The sequence below is a fragment of the Macaca fascicularis genome, chromosome 5, assembly GCF_037993035.2.
Source record: "Macaca fascicularis isolate 582-1 chromosome 5, T2T-MFA8v1.1".
NCBI classification, from domain to species: Eukaryota; Metazoa; Chordata; class Mammalia; order Primates; family Cercopithecidae; genus Macaca; species Macaca fascicularis.
In genome coordinates, this window is record NC_088379.1 from 130469694 (window position 1) to 130494834 (window position 25141).

The 25141-nt window shown below is 36.0% G+C and overlaps 1 protein-coding gene across 5 annotated transcripts in view; it reads left to right on the top strand.

Moving 5' to 3' along the window:
* The window catches only part of FAT4 (FAT atypical cadherin 4), a 187569-nt gene that overhangs the window by 129662 nt on the left and 32766 nt on the right, over positions 1–25141 (top strand). For 4 of the 5 annotated variants that reach the window (XM_045392852.3, XM_005555880.5, XM_015450808.4 and 1 more), the window contains 2 exons: positions 11901–12151; positions 14060–18409. In XM_045392852.3, the coding sequence (XP_045248787.2) occupies positions 11901–12151; positions 14060–18409 (4601 nt within the window). Of the gene's footprint in view, positions 1–11900; positions 12152–14059; positions 18410–23163; positions 23202–25141 lie in introns of all 5 variants that reach the window. The other variant, XM_074040988.1, reaches the window with a different exon arrangement.

Consider the following 25141-nt stretch of genomic DNA (forward strand, 5'->3'; position numbering starts at 1 on the left):
CCATTTAAATTTTACATGGTTAGGTTATTTACTGAACTACTGATGGGATCTCCAGGAACAAAAACTTTTATGTGTCTTATAAGTTACTTTTTTCCAATGATCTAGCATGATTTTGCATATAGCATCCAGCCAAAAGATGTTTCTTTTTTACTTCTGCCTGTTTCATCAAACTTTGTATTTCTACAAATGGTGTACTTACTTTAAGTTACACATTTTACTTCACCTTTAGTATTTTCCTTTCTAGAAAATCAGCCTATCCAGATTATGTCTTTGCCTTCCACATATCTATTCCAGAGTTTAGCTTTTACAGATATGTATCCCCTTTTCTCCCAAGTGGACCAAATCTCTATTCAAGCCTCACTTCTAATTCTTCACAACCCTGGAGAAAGTCATGAACGCCACTGACAAAGTCAACATTCTAAGGAAAATTTCTTTCTTTCTTTTTCTTTTCTTTCTTTTTTTTTGAGATGGAGTCCTGCTCTGTCCAGGCTTGAGTGCCGTGGAGCCATCTCAGCTCACTGCAACCTCCGCCTTTTGGGTTCACGCCATTCTCCTGCCTCAGCCTCCCCAGTAGCTGGGACTACAGGTGCCCACCACCACTCCCGGCTAATTTTTTGGGTTTTTTTAGTAGAGACAGGGTTTGACCGTGTTAGCCAGGATGGTCGCGATCTCCTGACCTCATGATCTGCCCGCCTTGGCCTCCCAAAGTGCTGGGATTACAGACATGAGCCACCGCACCCTGGCCAGGAAAATTCCTTAATATGTGTTATTAATCTCTTCCCATTCAATTTCCTCCAACTCTTTAATTCAAAAGTTACTCGTTTTTCTCATGTGTCTTCAAGTTCTCTCTCTTCCTTGAACCATGTAGATATCTATATAAATGCTCATTTACATAAGTTAGCATAGCTACAGAAATGCTCCAAATATCTGGTGTTGAATTCTGGTTCTTTTATTTGCCTGCCATGGTCTAGGAAAGTCATTTTAATGCCTCAAAGGCTTAGTTTCTGCATCAATAAAAATGAACATAAAAATTTATGCTTTACAGTTTGTGGACAAACTTTACCACCTACTATGTATCAAACAGTATGTATGGAATCAGTTAATATTCATAAATATCTCTGGCATACTTATTAGGACATAGAAGTCATTAAATTAATTCAAGGTTTTTTTTTTTCTTTTTATTCTTCTTATATCATCTTTTTTACTCCTAATATAGTCTGTCTTTTACAATATCTGGTACATAACAGTGGTTGACACTTAAATAAATGCATTGAATGAATGATTTTAATATTCTCTAGAATAGCTACTTTTACTCATTCTATTTTTACTACAATATTCTTGAAAGGTTAGCTTCACAACCTATTTTCTCTGGTCATTTATTCCTGAAAATCTTTAGTCTGATTTTTTTTCCTTCATTGCTTTACTGAAAAAAGGCCCTGTCAGAAGACTACTGAAATTTTTCAAGTCCAGTGACTTTTCTAAGCCCTTATTCTCCTTTACATTTTTCAATGTTCACACTATAGGCCAGACCATCTTTTCTTTTTGGCATTTTTTTCCTCCTCAATTTCTATATAAACATTATTTTTTATCATCCTGCATCTCTTATCAGACACAGTTTGTCTTCTGTTTTTCCTTTTTCTCTCCCTGGAAAGTAATTTGAATACTTCTCACTGCATTATTTTCTCAGTACTTGTGTGTGTGTGTGTGTGTGTGTGTGTGTGTGTGAGGCAGAGAGAGAGAGATTTATTCCATTAATGCAAGCATCAATTCTATGAACAAAACCTCCAAATCTGTGCTATCAATTCTGATTCCACTCCAAAACTTTCCACCCATATTTATAACTCGCTGATAGACATATTACACTGGAGGTTCTGTTGGCATGATAAACACAGTGTACCTAAAATTCTTTACTTTTCCTGTTTCTCATTTTGGTTTTCTGCTTTGTCTTAATAACATTGCCTTGGTTTGTTTTTTACCACACCTTGCGGCTAAGGGTCATCTTCTCTCTTATACTCAATCAGTGGACGAATTCTCATGTTTCTTCTTTCCTAATGCGTCTGGCACCCATTCTTTTCAGTGCATCCCTTCTGCCAAGACCTTAGTTCAGTCCATACTTACATCATGCCTGTACTATTATAATAAAAATTAACTCACTTCCACGACGCTAGTTTCTAATCCTTCCAATCTATGTGGTACACTATCCTGTAAAATTATGAAGTCCTGACTATACACCAAAAACTTTGTTAAACTCTGAGGAGTTTGACACTCTAAGGCCCATAAGAAGTACAATTTAATAGAAGAGATAATTTTGTAATTTCTTAAGTATAGTACCATATAACAAGTATAGTTTAAGCACAGAATAGGTGGAAAGAATGGTATAGTCGATGATACTTCAGTGATACTTGAGAAAATCAGTAGAAGCTTCAAATAATAAGTTTTAGAAAGACAGAAAAGTAGTTTATGGAGAAATAAAGTAATGAAAGACATTCTAGGCAAAAACAGTATCAGGTGCTAAGCAAAGAGCTATGCAAAAGCATAGTATTAGAGAAAGAAAGTATTTCCATATGGTTGGTGTGGGTTAGGAGTGGACTTTGTATATCATATAGAAAATTCAAAATTTCTTTCTGTATCTAAGGAGAGAAACAATGGAAATGTTTTAAGCAGCAAGCATAAAAACATGACTAGTTTATATTTCATAATGATTTCTCTCTCAGCATTATGGGAAATACTTTGTGCAAAGCAAAGCTTGAGTCAGTGAATTAAAGGGCAATGGCAGAAGTATGCCTCAACATGAGCATTTCTTGGCTCTGCTTTAACAGTTATACTTCCTCAAAATCTTTCAATTACAGTTTGCCTATGGTATAACTCCAGGTCTTCAAATTCTAGCCACCCCATAAATGGCCCCAGCATCTTCCCAAGTTAATTCTGCAGAACTCTGCAACATATGGCCAAAAGTTCAGCATTGCTGGATCATTTTCTGCTCACAGGACGAGGATCTGTGCTTTCCCAAGCCTTATAGGTTTGTTCAATGTATTTGATATCTTTGACCAGGGCTTGGCAAACTGCTACCTGCAGGCCAAATTGGGCCACGTGCCTGTTTTTGTAAATAAAGTGTTATTGGAACACAGCCATGCCCATTCATGTACCTATTGTCTATGGCTGCTCTTGCCATATGATGGTAACCTGAGTATTGCAACAGAGAATATATGACCTGTAAAGCTGAATATATTTAGTATCTGGCCCATTATATAAAAGGTTTGCTGACTACTAGCCTAGACCTTCTTTTTTTCTGCCTTTTTGAACACTATTGAAAGATGGGTAGCCCCTTTACAACTTATGTTAAATTTACCCTTCTCTGAGAAGGCTTTTATTTTAATCATTCCAGTCAAGAGTGTTCTGTCTTCTGAATACCTACACTGACACCTCTTTACTGTTTTATAGCACTTTACTGTTTTGTAGTTACTCTTTTTTTATATCTCTCTGTTATAAAGGATATGAACTTGAAACCAGGATATTTTTTTTTACCTACTTAACTGTGTCTCTGTTTTGGTTTTTTTAGTCCCCTTATCCATTTAACTATCTAAATATAGGTTGAGCATCCCTAATCTGAAAGCCCAAAATCTAAAATGCACCAAAATCCTAAACTTTTTGAGCATCAACATGATGCCACAGGTGGAAAATTCCACACCTGATACCTTTGCTTTCTGATGTTTCAATGTTCACAAACCTTGTTTCAAGCAATTATCAAAAGTATTAGATAAAGTTATCTTCTGGCTATCTATATGAGGTATATATGAAACATAAACAAATTTTGTGTTCAGACTCAAGACCCATCCCCTAGATATCTCATTATGTATATGCAAATATTCTAAGATCCAGAGAAATCCAAAACACAACTGGTTCCAAGAATTTTGGATAATGGATACTAAACCTATATATAGATAGATTTGGATAGATTGTATATAATAGACTATTACTTTATACACATATATTACATAGGTCCTATTGTGCGGGTAAACTTAGACTTTTGAAGGCTCACCATTTATCAATTACAATGCCAAGTGCTCTTTATAAAAAATATTTTTAATACTCAAAACTACCAAATAAAAAGAGTAAAATGTGATCTCTACAGATAAAGAAAGAAGGCTTAAAAATGTTAAGAAATTTTTGTGAATTTAAGTGCTATTAATGGGGTTTAAATTTATGTCCAAGTGAACTATGTTCTAAAGTCCAGTCTCTTTTTTTTCTTTTTTTCAAATTATTATACTTTATGTTCTAGGGTACAGGTGCACAACGTGCAGGTTTGTTACATATGTATACATGTGCCATGTTGGTGTGCTGCATCCATTAACTCGTCATGTACATTAGGTGTATCTCCTAATGCTATCCCTCCCCCATCCCCCGACCCCACAAAAGGCCCTGGTGTGTGATGCTCCCCTTCCTGTGTCCAAGTGTTCTCATTGTTCAGTTCCCACCTATGAGCGAGAACATGCGGTGTTTGATTTTCTGTTATTGTGATAATTTGCTGAGAATTATGGTTTCCAGCTGCATCCATGTCCCTACAAAGGACATGAACTCATCCTTTTTATGGCTGCATAGTATTCCATGGTGTATATGTGCTACATTTTCTTAATCCAGTCTGTCATTGATGGACATTTGGGTTGGTTCCAAGTCTTTGCTGTTGTGAATAGTGCCGCAATAAACATACGTGTGCGGCCGGGCGCGGTGGCTCAAGCCTGTAATCCCAGCACTTTGGGAGGCCGAGACGGGCGGATCACGAGGTCAGGAGATTGAGACCATCCTGGCTAACACAATGAAACCCCGTCTCCACTAAAAAAATACAAAAAAATTAGCCGGGCGTGGTGGCGGCGCCTGTAGTCCCAGCTACTCGGGAGGCTGAGGCAGGAGAATGGCGGGAACCTGGGAGGCGGAGCTTGCAGTGAGCCGAGATCGCGCCACTGCACTCCAGCCTGGGCGACAGAGCGAGACTCCGCCTCAAAAAAAAATAAATAAATAAATAAATAAATAAACCTACGTGTGCATGTGTCTTTATAGCAGCATGATTTATAATCCTTTGGGTATATACCAAGTAATGGGATGGCTGGGTCAAATGGTATTTCTAGTTCTAGATCCTTGAGGAATTGCCACACTGTCTTCCACAATGGTTAAACTAGTTTACAGTCCCACCAACAGTGTAAAAGTGTTCCTATTTCTCCACATCCCCTCCAGCACCTGTTGTTTCCTGACTTTTTAATGATTGCCATTCTAACTGGTATGAGATGGTATCTCATTGTGGTTTTGATTTGCATTTCTCTGATGGCGAGTGATGATGAGCATTTTTTCATGTGTCTGTTGGCTGCATAAATGTGTTCTTTTGAGAAGTGTCTGTTCATATCCTTTGCCTACTTTTGATGAGGTTGTTTGTTTTTTTCTTGTAAATGTGTTTGAGTTCTTTGTAGGTTCTGGATATTAGCCCTTTGTCAGATGAGTAGATAGCAAAAATTTTCTCCCATTCTGTAGGTTGCCTGCTCACTCTGATGGTAGTTTCTTTTGCTGTGCAGAAGCTCCTTAGTTTAATTAGATCCTATTGGTCAATTTCGGCTTTTGTTGCCATTGCTTTTGGTATTTTAGACTTGAAGTCCTTGCCCATGCCTGTCCTGAATGGTATTGCCTAGGTTTTCTTCTAGGGTTTTTTTATGGTTTTAGGTCTAACATTTAAGTCTCTAATCCATCTTGAATTAATTTTTGTATAAGGAGTAAGGAAGGAACCCAGTTTCAGCTTTCTACATATGGCTAGCCAGCTTTCCCAGCACCATTTATTAAATAGAGTATCCTTTCCCCATTTCTTGTTTTTGTCAGGATTGTCAAAGATCAGATGGTTGTAGATGTGTGGTATTACTTCTGAGGACTCTGTTCTGTTCCATTGGTCTATATCTCTGTTTTGGTACCAGTACCATGCTGTTTTGGTTACTGTAGCCTTGTAGTATAGTTTGAAGTCAGGTAGCGTGATGCCTCCAGCTTTGTTCTTTTGACTTAGGATTGTCTTGGCAATGCAGGCTCTCTTTTGTTTCCATATGAACTTTAAAGTAGTTTTTTCCATTTCTGTGAAGAAAGTCATTGGTAGCTTAATGGGGTTGGCATTGAACCTATAAATTACCTTGGGCAGTATGGCCATTTTCACGATATTGATTGTTTCTATCCATGAGCATAGTATGTTCTTCCATTTGTTTGTGTCCTCTTTTATTTCATTGAGCAGTGGTTTGTAGTTCTCCTTGAAGAGGTCCTTCACATCCTTTGTAAGTTGGATTCCTAGGTATTTTATTCTCTTCGAAGCAGTTCTGCATGGGAATTCATTCATGATTTGGCTCTCTGTTTGTCTTTTATTGGTGCATAAGAATGCTTGTGATTTTTGCACATTAATTTTGTATCCTGAGACTTTGCTGAAGTTGCTTATCAACTTAAGGAGATTTTGGGCTGAGATGATGGGGTTTTCTAAATATACAATCATGTCATATGCAAACAGGGACAATTTGATTTCTTCTTTTCCTAATTGAATACCATTTTTTTCCTTCTCTTACCTGATTGCCATGGCCAGAACTTCCAACACTGTGTTGAATAGGAGTGGTGAGAGACAGCATCCCTGTCTTGTGCCAGTTTTTAAGGGGAATGCTTCCAGTTTTGCCCATTCAGTATGATACTGGCTGTGGGTTTGTCATAAATAGCTCTTATTATTTTGAGATATGGCCCATCAATACCAAATTTATTGAGAGTTTTTTGCATGAAGGGCTATTAAATTATGTCAAAGGCCTTTTCTGCATCTATTGAGATAATCATGTGGTTTTGTCTTTGGTTCTGTTTATATACTGGATTACGTTTACTGATTTTCGTATGTTGAACCATCCTTGCTTCCCAGGGATGAAGCCCACTTCATGGTGGATAAGCTTTTTGATGTGCTGCTGGATTCAGTTTGCCAGTATTTTATTGAGGATTTTTGCATCGATGTTCATCAGGGATATTGGTCTAAAATTCTCTTTTTTTGTTGTGTCTCTGCCAGGCTTTGGTATCAGGATAATGTTGGCCTCATAAAATGAGTAAGGGAGGATTCCCTCTTTTTCTGTTGATTGGAATAGTTTCAGAAGGAATGGTACCAGCTCCTCCTTTTACCTCTGGTAGAATTCGCCTGTGAATCCGTCTGGTCCTAGACTTATTTTGGTTGGCAGGCTATTAATTATGCCTCAATTTCAGAGCCTGCTATTGGTCTATTCAGGAATTCAACTACTTCCTGGTTTAGTCTTGTGAGAGTATTTTTGTCCAGGAATTTTTCCATTTCTTCTAGGTTTTCTACTTTATTTGCATAGAGGTTTTATAGTATTCTCTGATGGTAGTTTGTATTTCTATGGGGTTGGTGGTGATATCCCCTTTATCATTTTTTATTGCGTCTATTTGATTCTTCTCTCTTTTCTTCTTTATTAGTCTTGCTAGTGGTCCATCAATTTTGTTGATCTTTTCAAAAACCAGCTCCTGAATACATTGATTTTTTGAAGGGTTTTTGTGTCTCTATCTCCTTCAGTTCTGCTCTGATCTTCGTTATTTCTTGCCTTCTGCTAGCTTTTGAATGTGTTTGCTCTTGCTTCTCTAGTTCTTTTAACTGTGATGTTAGGGTGTCAATTTTAGATCTTTCCTGCTTTCTCTTGTGGGCATTTAGTGCTATAAATTTCCCTCTACACACTGCTTTAAATATGTCCCAGAGATTCTGGTATGTTGTATCTTTGTTCTCATTGGTTTCAAAGAACATCTTTATTTCTGCCTTCATTTCGTTATATACCCAGTAGTCATTCAGGAGCAGGTTGCTCAGTTTCCATGTAGTTGAGCGGTTTTGATTGAATTTCTTAGTCCTGAGTTCTAGTTTGATTGCACTGTGGTCTGAGAGACAGTTTGTTATAATTTCTGTTCTTTTACATATGATGAGGAATGCTTTCCTTCAACTATGTGGTCAATTTTGGAATAAGTGTGATGTGGTGCAAGAAGAATGTATATTCTGTTGATTTGGGGTGGAGAGTTCTGTAGATGTCTGTTAGGTCGACTTGGTGCAGAGTTGTGTTCAATTCCTGGATATCCTTGTTAACTTTCTGTCTCGTTGATCTGTCTAATGTTGACAGTGGGGTGTTAAAGTCTCCCATTTTTATTGTATAGGAATCTAAGTCTCTTTGTACATCTCTAATGACTTGCTTTATGAATCTGGGTGCTCCTGTATGGGGTGCATATATATTTAGGATAGTTAGCTCTTCTTGTTGAATCGATCCCTTTACCATTATGTAATGGCCTTCTTTGTCTCTTTTCATTTTTGTTGGTTTAAAGTCTGTTTTATCAGATACTAGGATTGCAACCCCTGACTTTTTTTGCTTTCCATTTTTTTGTTAGATCTTCCTCCATCCCTTTATTTTGAGCCTATGTGTGTCTCTGCATGTGAGATGGGTCTCCTGAATACAGCAAACTGATGAGTCTTGACTCTTTATCCAATTTTCCAGTCTGTGTCTTTTAATTGGACCAGTTAGCCCATTTACATTTAAGGTTAATATTGTTATGTGTGAACTTGATCCTGTCATTATGATGTTAGCTGGTTATTTTGCTCGTTAGTTGATGCAGTTTCTTCCTAGCATCAGTCTCTTAACTGTTACTAAAGATCGTGTTCTCCCAGTAGACAGTATAATGCCTATAACCCTAGTAGAACTCAGGAAGAGGCCAAGAAGTTTAAAAAAATCAAATGGGGATATTTTAACTTTACAAAAACTATAGTTGATTTAGAGTTCAGATCACAGTGGTCTCTGTTTATTCAAATAATTTGAAATATTAATGTATTCTCAAATTAGAAAATAAATTAACATGTTTATTGATTTTCATTGAGCTAAATGTGAACAAATTCTATTTGACACAACTTGACCAAGAGTCCATGTTGGCCTTAGCAATCGGTACATTTCCCATCTTCACTACATTCCCTCAGTTGAGTTTTACCTTCCTTCTACTGTGGTATAATGGAAAAAGTGCATGTTCAAGTCTTAAAGACAGAAATTCAAATTCTAAATCTGCTATTTATGGATTGTATGTTTCTTTGTGCAACTACTTTAGTCTCTGTTAGATTCAGATTCCTTATCCCTAAACAGTCAAAACTAAGAATAAACTGTAAGGACTGTTTTGGGATTTAAATAAGAGCATATATAAATTGCCATGTAGTGTGCTTGATATGCACTAAGAAATCAATAAGTTCCTGGAAATATTTAAATAACAGCATAATTGTTTAACTGTTAAGAAGATACCACAAGACACAATCTGATAAAGTTTTTAATTTTACAAAAATTAATGCAGGCCAGAAAAGCAAGAGAGGTCATCAGAGGGGATGAGAATAGAACCAAACCTCAAGTAAGAGATGTGGCAAAAATCTAGACATATTATCTTAACTGTCAATCTAAGTACAGAGCTTCTTGTGTTTCTTGTGTTTTTAAAAAGACTTTGAAGTATACATTTGCATCCAACTGGTGTTATAGAACATCTCATATTTAAAATATACTTTTATATGCTTTAGAATCTAGTGAAGTCTAGAAAAAAATTAATTAGATATTAATGACAATTTACTCATTCATTGTAAAAAAGTACTAAATATATTACCTACTTTAAAGTAGACAATCATATGGGCAATAGCATGTTCAATAGCATAAAAGAGGAAAATCAGAATTTATAACATAGGTTTCTTTGTCTGTGTTCTGCTGCTATAGCCACATACTGGGTAATTTATAAAGAATAGAAGTTTATTTGACTCACATTTCTGGAGGCTGGGAAGTCTAAGGTCATGGGGCCTGCATTTGGTGAGTGCTTCCTGTCTGTTATTTCATGGCAGAAGGGCAGAAGGCATCACATGATGAGCAATCATGTGAGACAGAAAGAGGAAATAAGGCTGAACTCATTCTTTTATCAGAAACCCATTCCCTCAATAACTAAATCTCACTTCAGTGATAATGGCATTAATTCACTCATAATGATGGAACCCTGATGGTGTAATCACCTCTTAAAGGCCCTACTTCTTAAGATTGTTACAATTCTGTTACAATGACTAATTTCAAGATGAGTTTTGAAGGGAACATTTAAATCATAGCAAGTCATTTTGAATGGATCATTTAGTGAAACTGTACTAAAGGCCACACTATTTGCCTGTCAACGGGTTATGCTTAATAATACACAATAGTCTTGACATATATAAAACATCCAAATGAAAATTTACATTTTTTATCAATCTCATTTTATTTGTATATGTGAATATTTATAGGAATAAATATTTGATTGAACCTTGATCCTGGCCATTATAAAACTAAAAAAGTTTATGGCAGTATGACTTACTCTTTTTTTTCCTATTAAATTATTTGATTACTTCTACATCTACTGATAGCAACAAAGTTCCAAAAATAAGATTACACAAATCTCAAATTCGGTTTTCTACACTTTGTAAAATGATAAGGTATTTTGATTATTTTTTGAGTCCTGAATTTTCAAGTTTTAAGAATTCATGTTTAAAACTTGATATTTATATTCTGATAAAGAGGATAGATATTATCTACTGTAAAGGGCAATAATTATACTTAATAGTCACTTCTGGCCCAACAACTATAGTTAATGCTATTTTCACACATGCCTCATTCTGTCATGTGATTTGCCAAACGTATTAAAAATCTGAGTGATACAAAGTAGTTTATCAATACTGAAGCCATTTCTCAACCAAACTACTTCTCTATTCTTTCCCTGTTTTGCTATCATTTTATAAGACTTCTGATATTTTTAAATATAAGTTCCTCAACAGTTGATTATTTCAGTAAAGTGGGATAAAAAGTGCTGAAATATTTGTTTTAAACTGTGAGCATAATAGGAGGAATGAACATATTACTGGCTGCAATATACAGTTTTTTCCCCTGCAGTTTATATTAGGTATATGCTGTTGCTATGTTTATATAGACACAAAGCAAACTGCAGAAACATGCAGCCAACTCCAACAAGGGTATTTCTTTGTTGGTATAAAAGAAGAAAACTTTTAAAGATATCTATTTCCATGCTATCTTTCAACTTTAAAAATTATGGATCATAGCCAATTTCTGAACCTTCAAGCTTAGCTACTTCTTTCCTGGCTGATCTCTGGGACCCTACCTTATACACAAAATCAGGAGTATATGCAGACAACTTTACTCTTCAGAAAGGAGAGGGAAGCTTTTCTCAGTGGAAACTCCTGCCTGTTAACCTATCTGGTTAGCATCAAAACATCCATGAAGATGTCATACCTCTCCTGACAAGAAAGCAACAAAACCATATGAGGAATAACAAAGACAGAATTAATCACTAGAAAGGTCTTTGTATAAATAATCAGTCTTTGAGTTGTTCTGAGAAGCAGATACATGTCAAACACAGGTTTTGTCTTAAAAGAATACAATTTTCAACTGATCTTCTCTGGTTTATTATGGTATACAGCAGAAAAATAATTTTTAGTTTCATTTAAAAGATATTCATTTGTAATCCCGGCCACTAACCACAATATTAAAGCAAGTCCCCTGATTTATGCTTTTCAGCTCATTTATTTAAAGCCTTATGGGTTTGTTCAGTGGCCTTGAACAACTTAAGAGTCCTACAAACCTTCTGAAGACTTCCTTGACATCACTGGACATCTCACGATAAAGATCAATGTGATGTTCACAGAAAATTTGAAATATTTATTAGCTAGATCTAGTTGTATTCTTTCCAACATTGTTGTATGATCTTTCTTCTAATATTTTCTTGCATTTCTACCTCAGTTTTTTAATTATAGTAAATAGAAGTTACAATATTAAAACTGTATGACATATCCCTATTTCTGCTTTTTTCTTTAGTTATAGGATCATCGGCGGAAACTCTCAGTTCACGATCAACCCATCCACAGGACAAATCATCACAAGTGCATTGTTAGATAGGGAAACAAAAGATAATTATACTTTGGTGGTAGTCTGCAGTGATGCGGGATACCCAGAGCCTCTTTCCAGTTCCACCAGTGTGCTTGTTACTGTGACTGATGTCAATGACAATCCACCAAGATTTCAGCATCACCCATATGTCACTCACATCCCATCTCCTACTCTTCCAGGTAATCAACCAAATTCTGAGGCCACATGGATATAAGCAAACTATGTATCAGACATTTCTATAAAAATAGTTATGATATTTTACATACATATTTCTGATATCACCTAATTTTGCAAATCCTCTAAAATTCAGGTTTTGTCTAGTGGAAATGAAAAAATGCTTGAAACTTGAAAATTAACCCTTTCTTGCCAGACTAATTGTGTATAAAGTTTTATAATTGTTACGTATTACTATTTCTTAATATTACTTGAATATTAGAAATAATTAACATATATATTACATCATAGTTAATGATGTTTGTGGCCTGAGGAATAATTATGTGTAAGTTTCCTAAGAGGAGGGGCATTGTCTCCATTTTGCATGCCATACCCCACTACCTGAAACGTGATCTGGGAGATAATAGGCATTCAAATATATTTGTCAGTGGAAAATGAGTATTTTACTTCAGTTTTTCATAGATACATTTTCAAAAAGTTTAATAAATGGATACTTCCTGTTAATATTTATTTTATCCCAGGTTCTACCAATGAAAATTGTTTTGTTAGTAAGTTTATGGATCCATTTATGAATAATTTTCATATTGACAATATGCTTTTATCTTTCTGTATCTCTTTAAATTTAGTTTGGCATTTACTAAGAAAGGCATACTCTCTTAAGAACTACACAAATCTGCCATTTTTAATTTTTAAAATGAGTGTTCGAAGAGGAAAATATAGAAATATAGCTCATTATTGATTTAATCTTCCTTGCTTGGAAATATTTTGATTAGAAAAAAAATAAACAGATTGAGTAAATAGATCCTCCTTTCAGTGATGTTTGATCTTCTATTAATCTGAAAATGATACCAATCTAAAATATAAGATTCATAAATGTATGTGCCAACTTTCTATCAGAAGGAAATGTCAATATCGAAGTGACAAATACCTACTAAAGGTCTTCAGATGAAGTGATGTTGGCAGGCATGGTTCTAATTACATCCAATGTGTGGTGGTGCAAGATAGAATTTCCCATGTAAAATGAGGTATGCTTAAGCATCTTTTCCTCATTGGACTTACTATAATTAATCAGAATCACTGGCCTTTTTAAAATAAAAGATATTTTACTATTGTTACCGTTTCTTCTGTAGGGGTGAGAGTGCAGGTTTGGGAATGGTTTCTGAATGAGTAGATTGAAAATATGTCCTTATGGCAGCTTTTCTGCATATTTTTACTACAATCTGTTTCATTGGCACTCAGTGTAAGCACTAACTTTTGGAGTCCAAAATGAGTCCATTATCCCTCAATTCTTATTTCTTACTACTTTACAATTATTTTAATTGTATTTTAATTGGCTTATATATATATATGTGTGTATGTATATACACACACATACACATACATACTTTTTCTTCATCTGATAATAGTTCACGTATAAAGGAATTTTGTCATAAAACAGTGGGGATAAGGAGTCAATGGTAATGAGCATATGATTTTTGTTGACACAATTACATATACAGTGATTGGAAGATATTTTAAGACATACTAGGGCAATGGTATCTTTGCATTGGGTAGAGGCATAGCGCTTTGCAGAGCTCGCATATTATGTTTCTTGGAATGTTGTTTTATGTGCAGATTTTTCTCCTAGAAACTATGATTTTTGCATGATTAACAAGTTATTTTCCCTATGCTTCTCTCAAAGGCATACTGAAAAGTATTAAATCCAACAGACTATAAATTTTAGTTAGAAAATGGCAGGTTAGTCTCTGGAGACAATCATAAAGCAGATTTGACTTGTGAACTTCTGAGAAAATATAGAAGATACTGTTCTCCCAGTAATCATGAGAAAATAAGGTCACATCTAGCAGCAATCTGCTACCAAATATTTTATTTAAATTCCACATGATTATAACTGCACACTCTGTCTTTTATAGGTTCCTTTGTCTTTGCGGTTACAGTCACAGATGCTGATATTGGACCAAATTCTGAACTGCATTATTCTCTTTCGGGTAGAAATTCTGAAAAATTTCACATTGACCCACTGAGGGGAGCCATTATGGCCGCCGGACCACTAAACGGAGCTTCAGAAGTGACATTTTCTGTGCATGTAAAAGATGGTGGCTCATTTCCAAAGACAGATTCTACAACAGTGACTGTTAGATTCGTGAATAAGGCAGATTTCCCTAAAGTCAGAGCCAAAGAACAGACATTCATGTTTCCTGAAAACCAACCAGTCAGCTCTCTTGTCACCACCATCTCGGGATCCTCTTTGAGAGGAGAACCTATGTCATATTATATTGCAAGTGGGAATCTTGGCAATACTTTCCAGATTGATCAATTAACAGGGCAGGTGTCTATTAGTCAACCTCTGGATTTTGAAAAGATACAAAAATATGTGGTGTGGATAGAGGCCAGAGACGGTGGTTTCCCTCCTTTCTCCTCTTATGAGAAACTCGATATAACAGTATTGGATGTCAATGATAATGCCCCAATTTTTAAGGAAGACCCATTTGTATCTGAAATATTGGAAAACCTTTCCCCTCGAAAAATACTTACTGTTTCAGCAGTGGACAAGGACAGTGGACCCAATGGACAGTTAGATTATGAAATTGTTAATGGCAACATGGAAAATAGTTTCAATATCAATCATGCTACTGGTGAAATTAGAAGCGTTAGACCTTTGGACAGGGAAAAAGTATCTTATTATGTTCTAACCATAAAATCATCAGACAAAGGGTCCCCTTCTCAGAGTACTTCAGTAAAAGTCATGATTAACATTTTAGATGAAAATGATAATGCCCCTAGGTTTTCTCAGATATTTAGTGCCCATGTTCCTGAAAATTCCCCCTTAGGATACACAGTTACTCGTGTCACAACTTCTGATGAAGACATTGGGATTAATGCAATTAGTAGATATTCTATAATGGACACAAGTCTTCCATTTACAATTAATCCCAGCACAGGGGATATTGTCATAAGCAGACCTTTAAATAGGGAAGATACAGACCGTTACAGAATTCGAGTTTCTGCACATGATTCTGGGTGGACTGTAAGTACAGACGTCACAATATTTGTGACAGACGTCAATGACAATGCTCCAAGGTTTAGCAGACCTTCCTATTATTTAGATTGCCCTGAACTTACTGAGATTGGTTCCAAAGTAACTCAGGTATTTGCCACAGATCCTGATGAGGGATCAAATGGACAAGTGTTTTATTTTATAAAATCTCAGTCAGAATATTTCAGGATTAATGCCACCACTGGAGAGATTTTCAATAAACAGATCTTAAAATATCAAAATGTCACTGGCTTCAGTAATGTGAATATCAACAGGCATAGTTTTATAGTGACATCTTCAGATCGAGGTAATCCTTCCTTAATTAGTGAGACAACAGTTACCATCAACGTAGTGGACAGTAACGACAATGCACCTCAATTTCTTAAAAGTAAATATTTCACTCCAGTCACCAAAAATGTTAAGGTTGGTACGAAGTTAATCAAAGTTATAGCAATTGATGACAAAGATTTTGGACTGAATTCAGAAGTGGAGTATTTCATTTCTAATGATAACCATTTAGGAAAATTTAAGTTGGACAATGATACGGGGTGGATTTCAGTAGCATCCTCCCTGATTTCTGACTTGAACCAAAACTTTTGTATCACAGTCACTGCAAAGGATAAGGGAAACCCTCCACTTTCTTCCCAAGCAACTGTTGAAATAACTGTCACTGAGGAAAACTACCATACGCCTGAATTCTCTCAAAGCCATATGAGTGCAACTATCCCTGAGAGCCATAGCGTTGGGTCCATTGTCAGAACTGTTTCTGCAAGAGATAGAGATGCAGCGATGAATGGCTTGATAAAGTACAGCATTTCTTCAGGAAATGAAGAAGGCATTTTTGCAATCAATTCTTCTACAGGTATATTAACACTAGCCAAAGCTCTTGATTATGAACTATGCCAGAAACATGAAATGACAATTAGTGCTATAGATGGAGGATGGGTTGCAAGAACTGGTTACTGCAGTGTGACCGTAAATGTGATTGATGTAAATGATAATTCTCCAGTATTCCTCTCTGATGACTATTTCCCTACTGTTCTGGAAAATGCCCCAAGTGGAACAACAGTTATCCACCTAAATGCAACAGATGCTGACTCTGGAACAAATGCTGTGATTGCGTATACTGTACAGTCATCTGACAGTGACCTCTTTGTCGTTGACCCTAACACAGGAGTCATAACCACTCAAGGTTTCTTGGATTTTGAAACAAAGCAGAGCTACCATCTTACTGTGAAAGCTTTCAATGTCCCCGATGAGGAAAGGTGTAGCTTTGCCACTGTTAATGTACAATTAAAAGGGACAAATGAATATGTGCCCCGTTTTGTTTCCAAACTTTACTATTTTGAAATCTCAGAAGCAGCTCCTAAAGGTACTATTGTTGGAGAAGTGTTTGCTAGCGACCGTGATTTGGGCACTGATGGGGAGGTACATTATTTGATTTTTGGTAATAGTCGAAAGAAGGGTTTCCAGATTAATAAGAAGACTGGACAAATTTATGTTTCTGGAATTCTTGATCGAGAAAAAGAAGAAAGGGTATCTTTGAAGATATTGGCCAAGAACTTTGGCAGCATTAGAGGTGCAGATATAGATGAGGTCACTGTAAATGTCACCGTGCTTGATGCAAATGACCCACCCGTTTTTACTCTAAACATCTACAGTGTGCAGATCAGTGAAGGGGTCCCAATAGGAACTCATGTGACCTTTGTCAGTGCCTTTGACTCAGACTCCATCCCCAGCTGGAGCAGGTTTTCTTACTTCATCGGATCAGGGAATGAAAATGGTGCCTTTTCTATTAATCCACAGACAGGACAGATCACCGTTACTGCAGAATTAGATCGAGAAACCCTTCCCATCTATAACCTCTCAGTTTTGGCTGTTGATTCAGGGACCCCCTCAGCTACAGGTAGTGCCTCTTTATTAGTCACCCTGGAAGATATAAATGATAACGGGCCCATGCTGACTGTCAGTGAAGGAGAAGTCATGGAAAACAAACGGCCGGGCACTTTGGTGATGACCCTTCAGTCCACTGACCCTGATCTCCCTCCAAATCAAGGTCCCTTTACTTATTACTTGCTGAGCACGGGTCCTGCCACCAATTATTTCAGTCTGAGCACTGTTGGAGTTCTGAGCACAACCAGAGAGATTGACAGAGAGCAGATTGCAGACTTCTATCTGTCTGTGGTTACCAAGGATTCTGGTGTTCCTCAAATGTCTTCCACAGGAACTGTGCATATCACAGTTATAGACCAAAATGACAATCCTTCACAGTCTCGGACGGTGGAGATATTTGTTAATTATTATGGCAACTTGTTTCCTGGTGGGATTTTAGGCTCTGTGAAGCCACAGGATCCAGATGTGTTAGACAGCTTCCACTGCTCCCTTACTTCAGGAGTTACCAGCCTCTTCAGTATTCCAGGGGGTACTTGTGATCTGAATTCCCAGCCAAGGTCCACAGATGGTACGTTTGATCTGACCGTCCTTAGCAATGATGGAGTTCACAGCACAGTCACGAGCAACATCAGAGTTTTCTTTGCTGGATTTTCCAATGCCACAGTGGATAACAGCATCTTACTTCGTCTCGGCATACCAACCGTAAAGGACTTCTTGACCAACCACTACCTTCATTTTTTACGCATTGCCAGCTCACAGCTGACGGGCTTAGGGACTGCTGTGCAACTGTACAGTGCATATGAAGAGAACAATAGAACGTTTCTTTTGGCAGCTGTGAAGCGAAATCATAATCAGTATGTGAATCCCAGTGGCGTAGCAACCTTCTTTGAAAGCATCAAAGAGATCCTATTCCGGCAGAGTGGAGTAAAGGTGGAATCTGTGGATCATGACTCCTGTGTGCATGGCCCATGCCAGAATGGAGGGAGCTGTCTAAGAAGATTGGCTGTGAGCTCCGTATTAAAAAGCCGTGAGAGTCTTCCAGTCATCATCGTGGCAAATGAACCTCTGCAGCCTTTCTTATGCAAGTGTCTGCCAGGATACGCGGGAAGCTGGTGTGAAATAGATATAGATGAATGTCTTCCATCACCTTGCCACAATGGTGGAACCTGTCACAATTTAGTGGGAGGATTTTCATGCAGCTGCCCAGATGGCTTCACTGGTAGGGCCTGTGAGAGAGATATAAATGAGTGCCTGCAGAGTCCTTGCAAGAATGGTGCTGTCTGCCAGAATTTTCCAGGAAGCTTCAACTGTGTTTGCAAAACTGGATACACAGGTATGACAATGTTTGTACTTTTCTCATTAAGACTTTAGCCATGTCAAGTATAATAGAAAGGAAATAATTTTATCATTTTCCAATGATTTCCATATAAATGAGCATAATTGTAACAAATGTTTTTAAACATTTACTGCTGGCCAAATACTGTTCTAAGCACTTTTTATGTATTTATTTTGTTTACTTCTTACAAGAAAACTTATGAGGTAGGAATATTTTCCAGTTTCTATAGGCAAGGAAGTTGAATTAGAGAGTAAGTAATTAAGTTTTCTCAGGTGATTCAATTACTTTGCTGTAATGTCACTATTCAAGTCTGCACAGTTAAATCCAGAGCTTAAGCGCTTAGTCTCATAGAGTCTCTTACAGGAGCAAAAAAGAGAATACTATCTTCTTAAAAGAATATTCTAGATATTAAAGGATATAAAATATACAAAGCCTAAGATTTGGACCATTTTATGTGTTAAATAATTGTTAACAATGATTATTGTTGATTCTTTATCATCATCCTTTTTATGATATTTTAAAATCATAGTCATCATTATTATTGAAATGTGATCCACATCATGAGAAGAGCAAGAATCATGTTTTCAGATTTAGATTACAATGGTGTGTTATTGGGCCAGGCAAGGTGACTCATGCCTGTAATTCCAGCACTTTAGGAGGCCAAGGTGGGCGGATCATGAGGTCGAGAGATCGAGACCATCCTGGCCAACTTGTGAAACCCCATCTCTACTAAAAATACAAAAATTAGCTGAGTATGGTGGTGTGCGTCTGTAGTCCCAGCTACTTGGGAGGCTGAGGCAGAAGAATCACTTAAGCCCGGGAGGTGGAGATTGCAGTGAGCTGAGATCACGCCACTGCACTCCAGTCTGGCAACAGAGCAACACTCCATCTAAAAAAACAACAGCAACAACAACAACAAAAACTGGTGTATTTCTAGAAAACACAATAGGCTTATTTCTCAAGAAAGCTAGAACACAACTGAGCCACAGCTTATCTTGACAGACTAGAAAGCAACATTAAATATATAGCAGAAAAAATTTTGAACTAGTCTTTGGCACCCTAGTGGGATATGATGTCCATATATACATATATCCATACCTATTTATACTCCATCTCCATATCATTATTATCTATCAACCTATCTATTAGTTGATCAGTGGTTGATGTTCCTTCAAATGTGAATAAATGTTATGCTATTGATAAGTTTGAGAGCAAAATTCTACCTTATAACTTGCACACTATACATTTGTAAAGCATGCAGATTACATTGAGTTGCTCTGCAGTATTTATACATATAATTTACAGTACTAGTAGTATAGGTTGAATCAAGATAGATTGCTTTAGCTTTTGTAGATGTATTACAGAATAATATTTTAAGCAAATGCATTTGTATATTTTATTTTTAAAAGTGCCCATTATGTGTATACTGATGTTTTTATATTTGGTGAACTGAGTTACTTGAGGAAAATATCGAACAAGTTTGAAAATGTTGAAACAGAACGTGCAGTCTTTGCCTTCTAATGAAATGACTTCGAAGTGTAAATGAAGAAAAAGCAACAGAAAGCATGTGTAATAGGAAAAGTAATAGATTTCATAGAATCTGATTTAGCTATAACTTTTGGGAATTCACCTACCCTTAACTGATTCTTCATTTCTCTGTCTGTAAAATGGGAATAATCATAATTACTTATCTTTTAGGGTTTTTGTAATGAGTAAATATGTTTGTAAAACACCTAGTACTGGCCAGGTGCAGTGGCTCATGCCTGTAATCTCAGGACTTTGGGAGGCGGAGGCGAATGGATCACCTGAGATCAGGAGTTAGCGACCAGCTTGTCCAACATGGAGAAACCCATCTCTACTAAAAACACAAAAATTAGCTGAGCATGGTGATGGACACCTGTAATCTCAGCTACTCGGGAAGCTGAGGCAGGAGAATTGCTGGAACCCAGGAGGTGGAAGTTGCAGTAAGCTGAGGTTGCGCCATTGTACTCCAACCCAGGCTGACAACAGGGAGACTCTGTCTCAAAACAAACAAACAAAACTCACGTGGTACACTATGCAGTATTCAGTAATTTCAGTCCAATTAATAGTATTAACAATAGTATTAGTATAGTGGTAGTAATAGAGGAGTACCACAGAATTTTTAAAAAGACATGAAACCTGCGTAGCAGAAGTTAACTGTGAGTCTTATGAGAGTTATATCCTACAATCATGAATAATAGAGCTATATACATGTTGAGGTCAGGAGTTCTAGAACACTTCCCTCACTCTTTCTTACCCATCTCCAAAATTACTTTATTGGCTGGTAATTCAACAATGAGAGTTTTTATGTCCTACATTAGTGTAATGCATTTATTCACACTTAGGTTTAGAGTGAGTTTACATTTAGTCCTAGAATGAAGAAAGTGCAAATTTATTAGGTATCGATAAAAAACACGGAAAGTACTACTGCTATGAACAAAGGCACCATTTAGCTGATTTTAGCATAAATGATGGGTACATTACTTCTCTCTGGTTTGTTTATTTCTTTGTTTCATTTCATTTAAATATACATAGCATACTTTTCTAAACATGATAGTTGAAACTTTTAAAAATGCATTTCTTTCCATCATAAAATATTAATAACATTTATCAAGTAGTTATGTAAAGCACTTTTAAAGCTCCTTGCATTATAGACATTATTGCATTTAGTTCTCACAACTCTGTAAGATGGATATTACTATTATTATTCCAATTTTGAAGACCAAAAAATTAAGTCTTTGAGTGATTAAGAGACTAGACAACTTGCCTCCAGCCGTGGCACAGAAAGTGTTCTAACTAGTTTTTTACTACAAACTTGACTCCAGAACCTCTGCTCTTTATATGCATGTCACACACATTGCACTTTGATTTGCCCTTGCTGTAGAGTGTTATGGTGAGTTCTATGGTGATATTATTTAAGAATGTTTTGTCCATTTTTCTATTAACACTTAATCCTTACAGAAAGCCAATAAGACAGTGTATTGTCTGAGACTGATCAGAAATTGGAACTACCCTCAGACTTTGAGGCAGGAAAGTATTTGCTACAAGGAAACATCTTACAAAATCTTCAACCTGGCTAAGAATACAGGTCAGGAACATTCACCAATGGGAGCAGCGCTAAAGACATGACAGGCATTGCAAGACAGCACTGCTGATCTTCTTGCCCACCTGCAGTGCTGCACCAAGTGACCTGAGGAGAATGGTTCCTGCTTTGCTTTCACCATTCAAATATCACCCCAGTCTTTTTTGCTGGCAGAATATAAACCTGAACCCTGCTGGAAGGGAGTCTGGAAAAGGTAGTTTTCAGACTTCCAGCCCTTGCAATATGGAGAGATAGGAACGATGCTGAATATCAGCAGATGATAGGTGGCTTAGGAAGGTGTTATTATTATGCCTACTTTACATTATAGGAAATTGAGCCTACAATCCGGTGACTCCAGGGCCAGGGCTGCCAAAGTCTATATCATAAACCCTTTCTAGGGAAGGTTGTTTGAAGTTATATATTAACGTTACATACTTCTACTCAGAGTTCACTTCAGTCTCCATTTGCATAGTAGGAGATAATCCAACCGATCAGGAATGGTATAAACAAACATAAAATTGAATGATTAAGATGAATCTTACATTTTTTTAAATCAAGTTTCAAATTCTGGATGAACTAACTATCCAGTAAAACTGGCAGATAATTAATGTCTGACAATTTTATTTCCTTTTTATATTTTTCAGGAAACAGTATAAAAAAAACATAGTGAGTGGCAAATGTTAATTCACACTTTAAATTAGAAATGTATTGCTTAAATTTCTATAGTTTGTTATTGTTTTTTTGTGGAGGTAATCTCTGAAGGATCGTTCTGAGTTATTCTTTTTACCTCGTCTCTGCCAGAGAGCCTGGTTCAGGAAGACAGAGCTAATATACCAAAACATCTTAATATCTAACCTAGTCAGAGCTAATAAGCCATAAGACAAAATTTACACATAACTATATGTGTGCCTCTTAAGTGATTTTTTTAAAAAATTACTCATAATAGCTAGATTTTACTTCAGTTAACATGAATTAAAGTCTAGTGCCTTAGTAAAGCTTCACTTCTTCATGGTCTGTGTATAACTTTTGGCCATCAGAATTATTTTAAATTACTGTATTTTTTCATACTCTATTTTTGTGGACTTTCACCTCCATTTTATCAATGAGTTTCAGAGTCTGTGGAATTACAAATCAGAGCTGCACAATTTTCTGAACTTTCTGCTTAAAATGATCCTCAGCCACTACCCATACCCAGTTTCTCTCTCTCTCTCTCTCTCTCTCTCTCTCTCTCTCTCACACACACACACACACACACACACACACACACCCCACTGCGTATTTTATGTGGATTTAGAAATTGTGTTAAGGATTAGAAGAGTAAGTGGCTTATGAGTTGATGCAAACTAAGAGACTTTATCCCCAGAATCCCCCAGGGTGTGATTAAATGTTAGCTGAATGGAGATTTTAGGTAGAGAACAACTTATAAGGATGCAAGTATGAAAATGAAAATAATGGAACAAAAAATATGAAGGGATATAGTTATTATCATACTGTCACCAGTTTATTTCTGAAATATTCTTCAAGTTTATTTTCAAGTTTGTAACCATGCACATAATAAATATAAAACAACTATATTTTTCAATGAATGAGTGATTTAGAGGGAATGAATTTGTTTGTATAACGTGTATTTCTGATCTCTTTTCCTTAGTTACTGGAAAAAGAACCAAAAGAAAATTGAAAAAATAGGTAACATATTCAGTTATAATCACTTCATATGTTTCATTATTAAGAAAACTTTCTTAGAATCTTTACATTAATATCACCATATGGAGCTTTGACTAACTGTAACATAAAATATTAGAAAAAAGATGGATAAAGTTTATTATAGTATAGAGCATGTGAAAAATTAATTTCTAAATTTTCACAAAATGTAATAATACCAAAAATTGCATCAATTGTCAGTATGCCTCAGTGAATAAAAACCATTATCCCTGCCTCAGAAGTCTAGGGGTTCCTAGAGGAAAACTTTAGCCTAATAACCACACATGTAGTATTTATTTTCCTATACAAATGAAAATGTCTTGCACTTAATAGAACACTAATTAGAAAGCACAGTAATGGTAACCACATCAACATTTGTCTCCTGCTCCCAAGTTTGCACTGTTTGCATCACATTCCTGGCATTAAATCCTTCATGGGAATGGATGGTGTTATAATATGCAGCATTTTGATACAGCTTGTTTATAAATCTGGCTATCTTATAACATAATTAGTTCATAGTCTCTTTAACCTTTTCCATTCACTTTCACACATCTGGATGCATTTTAGGTGTAGTATTTGGAATAATGCCAGGGGTTTATTACCATATGGAGAAGTTTTCTTATGTTCTCAATTAAGTCTCAATATTTCAGGAAAGATGAGGTTTGTTCATTCATCACTTTAATGTCATTTGACAGTATAAACAGTAATTATTTTTTCAGACATACAAAGTTATATACAGACTATGCACAGTAATTTGACTGAGAAATTTGCCAAACATTTGCTTTCATAAAGATGGAAGGAGTAACCAAGAGTGATTCTTTTAAAATTACTACGGTCATGTATTAGTGTTATTGATGATCATGTGACCGGAAAACCATAGAATACAAAAGAAATTTAGTAAATATATGAAATTAAATTTTCTTTGAGATAAAGAAGAGTGGCTCATGTAAGAGAGAACAAAGAGTGCAATTATTTTGATTTGATTTGATTCCTGAAAGCAGAATTAGGCACTTTATGTTAGGTGATACATTAATTTATACAAGCATCAATAAGTTATGCTTCTAAGAAGTAGCTTAAATGCTTCTTATTTCTATAGAAAATAAGCATATATTTATAAGCTTATGTGTGTAATCATGTAATCATTTGTAGTCTCATTGAGGTTGTATTTGTGCTTGTTTTACAATACAAAGGTAAAAACTTTTTTTGGTTGTTGCTTTTCTTACTGACAGTCCTTATTAAAACATGGTATTTTTGCTTTTGTTTCAATGTAAAAAAACCATAAGGCTATTGAACAGGATACTTAGATAGACTATCTTCATAGCTCCTTAACAATAATGGAAAACATTTGCATACTGTGCAAAAGACAGCTACTTTTTGCTAAAATAATTTGGAAAATTTATAAATGTCTAGAATAAAGAGCATATATTTATTATAGAATTTCTTTATTATTAACATAATCATTTTAGACCTAAAATGGACTTTTAGAGTCGCACATATTCTTCCGTCTCCTCTGTGTAGAAATACAGGCGATTTAAAAATAATATTTATGGTAGTCTAATATGTATATATAATCTAAGATATTCAATTGAAGGCTACATGAATCACAGGGTATCAAAAATTATCATATCTTCATCGGGTGGTCCAATTTAACAATTGAGAATAAATTTAGCTCTATTTCACATAATCCAACATTAAAATGTGCTATTGGACAAGTGAGACTTGAATATACATTCTTGTTGAAAAGACCATAGGTGATTAAAATAGATTCAGTTTATGTTCAACACATCATCACATCTTCTGCCCTGAACATGAAAATAGACACAAAATTTCTCTTGTAAGTTTAGGAAAGTCTGTGGATACCATAGATTCCTATTGTGCATTTATTTTCACCTTAAACTATTCCCACTTTCCATGTGCTAAGAATT